The following is an 11628-nucleotide window of genomic DNA, read 5'->3' as shown; positions in this document are numbered from 1 at the left end:
GACTTGAGAGGGCTATTTATTTTGCTAAATGTAGGTAATAATTAGGTCACTTTCACCACCTTCAGATTACTGTCACCACCGTCAGTTCTTAAGTCACCACCGCAAGAAGGAGTTTTGGACATTTTAAATGAATGTGCTTACAAAATTTTCCTTTGTAGTTGTTGAATTATCAAAGTAATAGCAAATTTAAGCCTACACGAATATTTGTGAAATTACAAAAAATTGTTTGATCTATTTAGCCATTAAGTAAGCATTGTCTGACAGCACATATTTTTAAATTAGAACACATGAAGCAGTATTAAAATAGAATGAAAGTGAATTTTCAACATTTAAAGGCGTATGTGTGAACCAAAAAACACACACAATCACTTAAAAACTCCAGATACATATGCAACCAAATCAATACACTTTTTTATTGCTTTTAATTGTGTCTGACGGTGTTGACAAAAAACAAGGTATGATCGGAGAAAAACCTGATTTCTGGAAAAAATGGAAAATGGGGAGATTGGTCTTGTGCATTTCTGAAAAGCCAAGACCTTTGTCTACGAGGATATACCATATTATTTTGTAATTCACTTTTTTTCTTTCAAGATTACAACCTGTTTTAGCCACTTTCTCAAGAATCAGTGACCTGTTACCTGTGGAGCGATTTTGACCGGTAGGATTTGCGCCTGTGTTCTGACAAACGGTCCTACATTGCAATTTTATCCTTCGGTAAGGCATTCTGTCAGACATGTCTGTTAAACGGTCCTACATAGCCATAGATAGACGTCGGACATGTTTGTTCAACAACTTATCAGTTAAATCCTGATTTTTCAGAAAAAATCCTTCCTGCTTCCTGCAGTCGCGTCAGATCAAGCAACCTCCAGACCATGAATACGAAATGAAATGGTAGTATTATGGGATGGTCAGGACCAGGCTAGAAGTGCAGTGCACAGTGAACACTAAGTGTGCTGTGGAGTGCTGTGCAGGGCCAATTTTAAGCATAGGCCGGCTAGGCGGTCACCTAGAGCGCCATGTGAAGAAGGAGCGCCGAAATGGCGCTCTCCGATGCGTAATTTTGCAATATGAAGTTTTTTTAATGAAGTCGCAATCAACAAAGCGTGGCGAAAGCGCTCCTCACGGCAAAACGCCCCTCAGCCAATAGTAATATCGCTTCCAACTGTCTCTGGGAAGTCTGTGAACCAATAAACAGACAGTTCTGAGAAAGGGGGCGGGACGAGTGACAGCGTGCGGTCTATTTTGAATTTGGAGACTCACTCGAGATACAGAGAGGGCAAGCTCAAACAGCAGTGCTCTGCTGGATGGAGAATTGTTATGTTCTCATTAAACCACTCATTGCATGATGCAGGAGTTGCAGAGGGTGTTTTGGAACTATGTGATTTAATCAGCAACCGTTTGTGATTATGGAAAGCCTAATAGTTATGAGGTTACTATTTGGAATTAGAGAGAAAAAGAGCTTTGTTTTTGATCTGAGAAATCGCTAGTTAGCATGCTAACATTAGCCAAGTATGCCAAGCAATGAAATCCAGTAAAGTAGCTGTTAGTAGCTTACTCACTACTCACTAACACCCACCTGATATCATAATACTTGCTTAGGTTGACAAGCAATGTAAAGTAAGACTGGTGCAATGCTAGTGTAGTGGACCCCCCATTTTTGTCTTTTTGTTATTCCCTTATTATTCCCTGATTCTCATTCTCTGTCTTTTTGTTGTTCTGTCAGAAGTTGTTTTGCTTTAATCGTGCTGTTGCACGTTTTCGCCACTAGATGGCATCATAAGACCAGCTATGAGTTCTGTAGCCAGTGACTAGGTCACGCGAGAAGAACGTAACTGAGAAGTGACAGTTGTGTTGTGATCTTGAAGGCAGCGGTTACGCTGTCAGTTGTCTGTTTTGTCCTGAGGAAGATTTGTAAATAAATAGCAGAGAACCCATCGAAACTCAACACACACTTGAGGACATTCTTTCATTCAAGTGTGCAACAAAATTTGGCGCCCAAACGTGGAGCGGATCAACACTATGAAGAAAGTGGTTGTCTGAGGGAAAAGTTTGAACGTACGAGATGGATCTGGAAAAGCTACAAGACCAGCTAACAGAGCTACTGTGCCCGCTAACTTTGGAGCAGCTAAAACAGGTCTGTACCCAAGCTAAAGTACCGTCAGACACATCAAAGAGACATGCGTTGATCCGTAACATAAACGAGACTGTGGACAAAGTGATTGACAGTGAGGATGAAAATGCGGCAGAATTGTTTGTGAGGGAGTTAATAGCTACAGCTAAAACGTTGAGGCAAAGTGGAGCGAAAGGCGATGGGGAAAGTGGCGCGAGCGACTGTGAGTTGCAGCGATTACAGCGGCAGTATGCCGAGATGCAGATACGCTTCCAGGAGTCAACACAATTGATAGAGGAAGAAATGAATCGGCTGAGAGGGAACGCAAACAAGACCACTAGCCTGCCCATGACAACTAGCGCGCCCATCGATCCCCAACCTACTTTTCCCCGAGCGTCAGAAGTGGTCATTAGACGTGAGTTCAGAATTAGCGGCCAAATAGGTGAGCTGGGACAGAAGGATAAACTGTCATACACCAGTCTAATGCATCAGATTGACACGGGAAAACGTAAGGGCCACAGTGATGCTGAGATTGTCGAAGCGGTAGTGAAAGCTGCCTCTCCCGGAATGAGTCTCAGAGATATGCTGGAAAGCAAGAGCACTTTGACACTTAGCCACTTAAAAACAATTCTGAAAGCTCACTTCAAAGAAAACAGCACGACCGATCTGTTTCATAGACTCGTGAATATCACCCAAGATTCTAAAGAATCCCCTCAGAACTTTCTATTTCGGGCAATTGAACTCAAAGAAAGACTGATGGCCGCTGCGTTTGATTCTAGCGCTGACGTACAGTATAGCCCCGACCTAATTCAGCGAAAATTCCTCAGGTCCCTTAGCACCGGGCTACTGAGCGATAACATCAAGCTGCAACTAAAATGCTACATGGATGATCAGAGCGTGACTGACGAGATGCTGATAGAGAAAATGAACGATGCGGCCGCTGTTGATTTAGAGAGGGAACAGAAAATGAAAAGGAGCCTCGCAGTCAGACCCGCCAGAGTAAACGAGCTACAGGCAGAGCCAGCTCTGGATCAGTTGCAAGCAGACAGGGCCAATGTCAAAAGCCAAAAAGTCACCACGGCAAAAAGTAACATCGAGATGGAACTGATGGATGCTGTCAAGCAACTGAGAGAGGAGGTAGCAGAGCTGAGGAAGAATGTTCATCAGTCACCACGGCCACCGAACCAGTTCCAACACCACCAGCAGTCACCACGATCACCGAACCAGTTCAGACCCAGGACCAGACGGGCGTGCAGAGGATGTCAGGAGAGAGGCAATGAGGAGCAATGTGACCACTGCTTCAAATGCGGCCAGGCTGGACACCTCGCTCGAGACTGTAGGGGTCAGCGGAGCTACAGCGGTAACGGTGACACAGTGAACCTGTCTGGCCAGAGTGTAGGAAGTGCCATCCAAGAACAGTTCGGTGAGTCCAGGGAGACGCAGGCGATCCTGAGGGACTGCATCCAACAGCTGGAAGAGAAGGTGCAGGCAGCAGAGGGACCAGGTGAGCGTCTTCCAGGGTCTGTAAACATCAGCCACATCTCTCCCCGACACCAGTCTCAGCTGCTGCGTCTCATCGGAAAGAAGTGCATGGTCAGCTGCTACTTCAACGGTGTGAAGACTGAAGCATTATGGGACACAGGGTCACAAGTTTGCCTCATCAACGAAGCCTGGCGGAAGAAGAACATCCCAAAGGTGCGGGTCCGTGACACTGTAGAGCTGCTAGGCCCCGGCGCTCTGGTGGGGAAAGCCGTCAACCAGACCGACATCCCATTTCGAGGGTGGGTGGAAGTGGAGTTCCAGCTCGAGCCAGCCCAAGCCCCGCACTTCATGCTACAAGTCCCGATGCTGGTGACCAGTGAGAAGGGTGCAGCTGAGGAGCCAATCATCGGGTACAATGTCATCGAGCAGCTGCTGAAGAGTGGGGTGGGCCACCCACAGGAGGTAGTCGCACAGGCGGTGAGCACAGCTTTCTCTTTTGACTGTAAAAAGGCTGAAATGTTTGTGAAAATTGTAAAAGCCAGTGACCCTGAGTGCAGTGATGGTGTGGTGAGAATGGGAAGGCAGAGAGAAGTGATACCAGCTGGCCAAGTGAAAAGTGTGAAGTGTTCAGTGAGGACAGGGCCTCTGATAGCTAGACAAGAAGCACTGTTTATGCCTGACGAACAAGCCCCCTTGCCAGATGGTCTTAATATGACAGAGAACATGTTAACACTGAGTAAAGGGACATACTCTCGCCTAGCCCTGCCTGTTGCTAATGACACATGCCATGACATCACTCTGAGCCCGCGCACAGTCCTAGGGCAAGTCCAGTTAGTCAAAGCTGTGTATCCTGCAGAAGCCAAGCCTGTCGTCGCCCCCCCAGCCTCTCCTGTGGTGCCCCCTACAGTCATCGATGAGGAACTTCAACCTGCTGAAAAGGAGCTGGATGACAAAGACAGGTATGATCCACCGATTGACCTCTCTCACCTCCCCTTTGTACAGCAGCAAAAAGTGAAGCAGATGTTGAGGGAAGAGTGTCAAGCATTCGCAAGAGATGAAAATGATGCGGGCTGTATCCCTTCTCTGCAGCTCAAAATCAGACTCACTGACCCAACACCTGTACGCCGTACGTATGTGTCTGTTCCTAAACCCCTACACAGAGACGTCAAGCAGTACTTAGAAGATCTCCTGAACAGGGGCTGGATTCAGAAATCACGATCGCACTACTCGTCACCCATTGTCTGTGTGCGGAAGAAAGATGGTACTCTCCGTCTCTGCTGTGATTATAGGGAGCTCAACCAAAAGTCACTGCCTGATCGCCATCCCATCCCACGCATTCAAGACATGCTAGACAGCTTACACGGCAGTGCCTGGTTTTCAGTGCTAGACCAAGGCAAAGCGTATCACCAGGGCTTTATGGAAGAGAGTAGTAGGCCCCTCACTGCCTTTATAACACCCTGGGGACTCTATGAGTGGGTAAGAATTCCCTTCGGCTTGTCTAGTGCCCCCTCTGAATTCCAACGCAGCATGGAGGAATGCCTGGTTGGCCTGCGAGATGAGGTATGTGAGCCCTACTTAGATGACAACTTGTGTCACAGTAAAACATTTGATAACCACCTGAATGATGTTAGGAAAGTGCTTCGACGGTATCAGCAGCATGGGGTGAAACTGACTGCCAAGAAGTGTGAGCTGTTCAAGAACAAGGTCAGATTTCTGGGGAAGATCGTGACAAAAGAAGGCTACACGATGGATCCAGCAGAGGTGGCCCCCGTGCAAGATATGAAAGAACGAAAACCAGCTACAGTGGGTGAGTTGAGAAAGCTACTTGGCTTCATCTCATACTACCGATCATACATCCCAAACTTCTCTCGCATTGCCAAGCCTCTGTATGCCCTGTTGTGCTCTGACGTGTCAAGCCAGGACGCCACAGTGGCTGATCACAAGAAGAGAAAAGCAGTGTCACAAAAGAAAAAGCGAACCCAGGTGCCCTCCCATCAGCGAATCAAGTGGACAGAGGAGCATAGTGCAGTACTGTGTCAGCTGATAGATCACCTGTCAAGCCCCCCTGTACTGGGCTACCCCAACTTTGAAGAGCCGTTCGTCCTACACTGTGACGCTTCACAAGAAGGACTCGGGGCAGTGCTTTATCAAAGACAGGAAGGAAAGATGAAGGTCATTGCTTATGGCTCCCGCACTCTCTCTGCTGCAGAGAAAAATTACCATCTCCACTCTGGTAAGCTAGAATTTTTAGCAATGAAATGGGCCATCTGTGAGCGATTTAGAGATTATTTGTATTATACTCCAAACTTTGTAGTGTATACTGATAATAATCCTCTAACATATGTACTTACCACTGCTAAACTGAATGCAACACTGCTGAGATTGGTGGCCGAGTTAGCAGACTTCCGATTTACGATCAAGTACAGGCCAGGGAAGTCTAACTCTGATGCAGACGGGCTATCCAGAATGTCTCTAGAGAATTACATGCTTACCTGTTCCCAGCAGATCCAGCCTGAAGTCTTGTCTAGTTTCTCCAAAGGTCTGTCCATCCAGCAGGAAGACAGAGAGCCGCTCCTGTGTCCACTGGCCATAACCACAGCAATCACGGCGGCGAGCAGTGAAGGGCAGAATGACACCGTCACGCAGATCTCCCCAGACGACCTGAGGGCCGCACAGGCGGAGGATCCCCTACTACAGCAGGTGAAGCGGTGTGTCATCCAGCAGCAGTGGCCCAGGATCAGAGACGCGCACAGTGAGTTGTCAGTGTTTGCTAGAGAGAAAGCTAAACTGTTGTGTCATGCTGACGGTGTACTCCGGCGCCAAACATCTACACGAACACAACTAGTGATGCCACCAAAGTTTCGGCCCCTGATCCTGAACCAGTTACATGAAGAGATGGGTCACTTAGGTGTTGAACGAACACTCAATCTAGTCCGTGAGCGCTTCTTCTGGCCACACATGCAGAGAGATGTAGAGCACCACATTAACAACGTGTGCAGTTGTGTGAAGCGTAAGAGACCCCAGAGAGCAGTAAGAGCGCCACTCACTAGTATCAAGACAACATACCCCTTTGAGCTGGTCTCAATTGACTTCCTCCATCTAGAGAAGTGCAAAGGAGGATACGATTACATCCTAGTGGTCATGGACCATTTTACACGCTTTGCCCAGGCGTATGCATGCAAAAACAACAGTGCTCGAACAGCAGCTGAGAAAATCTTTGGAGACTTTGTCTTGAAATTCGGCTTCCCCGCTAAATTGCACCATGACCAAGGGAGAGAGTGGGAAAACAAACTGTTTGCTGAACTCCAAAAGTACAGTGGCATCCAAGGCTCACGCACAACCCCCTACCACCCCCAGGGGAACGGTCAGGTAGAACGCTTTAATCGCACCCTGCTGGCCATGCTGCGTAACCTGGATAATGAAGCCAAAGCCGACTGGAAAAGTTCCCTTGCCAAAGTTGTTCACGCATACAATGTCACCCGAAATGAGTCCACTGGATATGCCCCATACTTTCTGCTCTTTGGCCGTAACCCCAGATTGCCCATAGACAGCATGTTCGGCATCCCACACAGCGCTGGTAGTGTGTCTCATGAGGAGTACGCAAGGAAATGGAAGCTCAGAATGGAGGAGGCATACCAGTTGGCCAACAAGGCAGCCCAGGCTAGTGGGAGAAGAGGAAAAGAACTCTATGACAGAAAGATTCAGGGAGCAGAGCTACATCCTGGGAATAGAGTCCTGATCCGAAATCTCACAGAAAGAGGTGGGCCTGGTAAGCTGAGATCGTTCTGGGAAGAGAAAGTCCATGTGGTGGTGAAGAGAAAACATCCAGAGAGTCCGGTGTATGAAGTGAAACCAGAAGATGGCCAGGGTCGCACTCGAGTGCTTCATCGGAACCTGCTGCTTCCCTGTGACTTCTTGCCGGTCGACACACAGAGACCTGAGAAGAAAAGAGTTGAGAAAGGACACACTGACAAGAAAAGAACCAAGACCACACGCCACACAGAACCAGAGCCTTCATCTGACCAGGAAGAGGATGACTGGAGAGGCATCACTGGCTGGACTGAGGAGGGGCCCACAGCGCGACAGAGCGACCTGAGAGCCGAGGCCATGGAGTTCCACCCACATCAGCCGGTAGCAGAACCAGCACCTGGGGAAGGAGATGGCATCGCAGAGCCAGTGAGTGAGGAGGAACAAGTGGTGGAGCCAGGCGAAGTAGAGACAGTGATGGCCGATCCAGAGGGAGAGGTAGAGGTGTCGCCACCAGCCTTCCAGCCGGCCGATCCTGAGGGAGAGGGAGAGGTGTCGCCACCATCCTCACCGCCTGCAAGACCATATCCTTCCAGAATTAGATATGCACCTAGAACACTTACATATGGCACTCTAGGCCGGCCTACACTTAGTTCAAGTCAGTTTAAGATACATAGAGTTACTTACCTTTGAGTTAAGTTCATGCACTCTAATTTTAGGATGCGTGTAGTTATTAGTTGAGGTGTGTGTGTGTGTATGAGATAGTATGAGTGTGATGTATGAAGAATGGTTACAGAAGAGATGAGACAGTTCACTTAGAATCACACTGGTCTTGGTAGGAGGAAAGTAACAAATAAGTATTCTTACTGACACTGTGAAAAAAACTCTTACGTAAGCAAGAAGCAAGTGATAAGATGTTTAGTATTAGGAATGTGTGAAGTGTTAGATTCCATGATCAGATTCGCTCCAGGTCAAAGGTCATCCCTTTCCCAGCTGAGACAGACTACCCGTGGACACTGCGGAGAAATGGATGGCGGTCGTAGTGCATAATGACCTCCTCTATTGAACACATGATCTTGAATTTGAGATAAATGTTATGTGATGTCTGTTATTAGATATGTCTTAACTTGGGACTCTAACCTGGAAAGCAATCAAACTGTTGAAAACAGTATGAACTGAAGCGGGAAATGTCGGGACGCCATTTAATTTAGCAGGGGAGAGTGTAGTGGACCCCCCATTTTTGTCTTTTTGTTATTCCCTTATTATTCCCTGATTCTCATTCTCTGTCTTTTTGTTGTCCTGTCAGAAGTTGTTTTGCTTTAATCGTGCTGTTGCACGTTTTCGCCACTAGATGGCATCATAAGACCAGCTATGAGTTCTGTAGCCAGTGACTAGGTCACGCGAGAAGAACGTAACTGAGAAGTGACAGTAGTTGTGTTATGATCTTGAAGGCAGCGGTTACGCTGAAGCTGTATGTGTTTTTGTCCTGAGAAAGATAGTAAATAAACCGTGAAGAACCCATGGAAACTCAATACACACTTGAGGACAATCATTCATTTAAGTGTGCAACACAATGTTTAAAACAATTTTAGCTGCCACATCTCCTTCCATCCACATTAATTACCTGCTTGTTGTAAGCTTAAAAAAAAAACATTGTTTCCAGACCAGAATGACATAGCCTACATGAATCATACAGAACCATGCACAGCATGTTTTCATGCTGAGTGATGTAGTATTGCAGATATTTTGTATATTATGAAATTCAATAGCGTGACAGCTCTTCTCCCTTTCTCTCACCCTGTCCCTCCAGTATAGATAGCCCCCTTCTCATTCTCCTACTCACAAATGCACCACTATTTCCAGTCCAGAAATTAAATTGGTTTGGAATCATAGACAGCACAAATGTGTAGCTTATTAAAATTGTTATGCTGACATGCTTTGTGATGCTGTAGGTAGTGTAGATAGACTATCAATGCAGACCTCCTTGGTAGGCCTATTGTCTACACATGCATTTTACATGCAATTTTAGGCCTACTGTATCACTCTCCTGGCATTTCAATTTCATATTACAATTCAAACACATTGATAACCTCCCTCTCATCTGGGGTTGGGGGCCCCACCACCATCACATCCAACACACCACACAGTGAAGCTACTTTCATGCGACTCAATCTGATGTGTTGGTCGCCTGTCAAAAAGAACCAGAAATCCATTAGATGCAAAACAGTTATTGTTCTTGATGCTATTTAGTTAAGCTTACTACGGATATTACTCCTGTGTTCTGTAAGGTATAAGAAAGAGGGTTTTTTTTTTCTTTCAAAGGTAAGGCGGGGGGGGGAGAGGGGGGGCGCCAGAACTCAAACTCGCCTAGGGCACCAAATAAGCCAGAACCAGCCCTGGTGATGTATCACAATGGGAGTTGGAGTTTCCCAGGTGGGCTTTCGCTTTCACTTTAAAGACTGCAAATGATCATCATAATATGTGTGTGTGTGTGTGTGTGTGTGTGTGTGTGTGTGTGTGTGTGTGTGTGTGTGTGTGTGTGTGTGTGTGTGTGTGTGTGTGTGTGTGTGTGTGTGAGTGTGTGTGTGTGCGCGTGTGTGTGTGTGTGTGTGCCGGTCTGTCTGTGTGTGTGTGTGTGTGTGTGTGTGTGTGTGTGTGTGTGTGTGTGTGTGTGTGTGTGTGTGTGTGCATACATGCATGCATGCCTATGGTAGGGGTAGGCTGTAGTCAATGCAAGTAAGAAACCCCCCATGTCACGTGTCATCACCACTGCTGCTCCCCAGCGATAGAAAGAGACATGTGTGTGTGTGTGTGTGTGTGTGTGTGTGTGTGTGCGTGTGTTTGTGTGTGTGTGTGTGTGTTGCCTGTCATCACCACTGCTTCTCCCTGTGTGTGTGTGTGTGTGTGTGTGTGTGTGTGTGTGTGTGTGTGTGTGTGTGTGTGTGTGTGTGTGTGTGTGTGTGTGTGTCTGTGTGTGTCTGTGTGTGTCTGTGTGTGTGTGTGTGTGTGTGTGTGTGTGTCATCTGTCATCACCACTGCTGCTCCCCAGCGATAGCCAACCTCGTCTGGTGGCGCCCAACATGGACTCAAATATCGATTTTTAAGGCTATGGTAGATGGNGAAATGCTAGTNCACACACACACACACACACACACACACACACACAAACACATGGACACGCACACAAAGAGTATGCTCTATCTCAAAAAGCACTGAATGTCTGAGCTTTCTAAGGCTGTGACTTAAGAACAGCTGTAAGCGGAGAAAATTCCCATCCATACTATTTGCACATCATTAAACAAAGTCACTTGTGCGTAGGGGCACACACACACACACACACACACACACACACACACACACACACACACACACACACACACACACACACACACACACACACACATTTTACATCACATTCTGCCGGACCGGGCCAAAGCAGCGCTGGAGCTGTGGCTGGCGCAGGGTTGGAATTTTACACACGCTCACCTGCCAAATACAGGTAAATTTCATAGGTGACGGGTACGTTTGCCAACACACCAGTACCTTTGATGGGTGAAAACTTTCACCTCAATCTATATAATCTATAAATAGCCTGAGCGTCCAGGTGTTTTTTTGTCCGATGGGATTTGCCATTCTTCACCATAAAATTGACTAGAATGCAGGACATTGCCTCTAACAATATATATTTTTCTGGGGGAGGGCCGCAACACCCCCTGACCACATAATTATCACCTATTGTTATTATTACATGGTGGAGTGGACTGGTAAACATGCCCAGTGACTGATAGATATTTACATTTACCTGCCACAGTGACTGGTGGAGAAAAAAACTTAAGTCCAACCCCTGGGCTGGTGGTGCATATGACCAAAAAGAAGCAGAGCAGGATCTCCAAATAAAGCGTGAAGACCTCACAGCAGAGCAGAGGAGGTGCTAACAAATGGTGCTAATGGATACCACTGCTGTGTGTGTGTGTGTGTGTGTGTGTGTGTGTGTGTGTGTGTGTGTGTGTGTGTGTGTGTGTGTGTGTGTGTGTGTGTGTGTGTGTGTGCGTGCGTGCGTGTGCGTGAGAGAGAGAGAGAGAGAGAGATAGTGAAAGTGTATGTGTGTGTGTGTGTGTGTGTGTGTGTGTGTGTGTGTGTGTGTGTGTGTGTGTGTGTGTGTGTGTGTGTGTGTGTGTGTGTGTGTGTGTGTGTGTGTGTGTGTGTGTGTGTGTGTGTACTAGAGTGGCTTGCTGTCAGCCATATGCATGGTTACTGCATCATGTGTGGGAATGATTACATCAAGAGGA

The 11628-nt window shown here is 47.1% G+C and overlaps 1 protein-coding gene across 1 annotated transcript; it reads left to right on the top strand.

Moving 5' to 3' along the window:
* Positions 1 to 1687: 1687 nt before the first annotated feature.
* Positions 1688 to 5986, top strand: LOC134444699 (uncharacterized; the record flags this gene model as incomplete). Its single annotated transcript, XM_063193926.1, has 1 exon — positions 1688 to 5986. A coding segment is annotated over exon 1 (3924 nt), but the record flags the coding sequence as incomplete, so codon positions are not given.
* Between the last annotated feature and the right edge of the window lie 5642 nt (positions 5987 to 11628).

Source organism: Engraulis encrasicolus, unplaced genomic scaffold (assembly GCF_034702125.1).
Source record: "Engraulis encrasicolus isolate BLACKSEA-1 unplaced genomic scaffold, IST_EnEncr_1.0 scaffold_675_np1212, whole genome shotgun sequence".
Classification (NCBI taxonomy): domain Eukaryota; kingdom Metazoa; phylum Chordata; class Actinopteri; order Clupeiformes; family Engraulidae; genus Engraulis; species Engraulis encrasicolus.
This window is presented reverse-complemented; position numbering and strand designations above follow the sequence as displayed.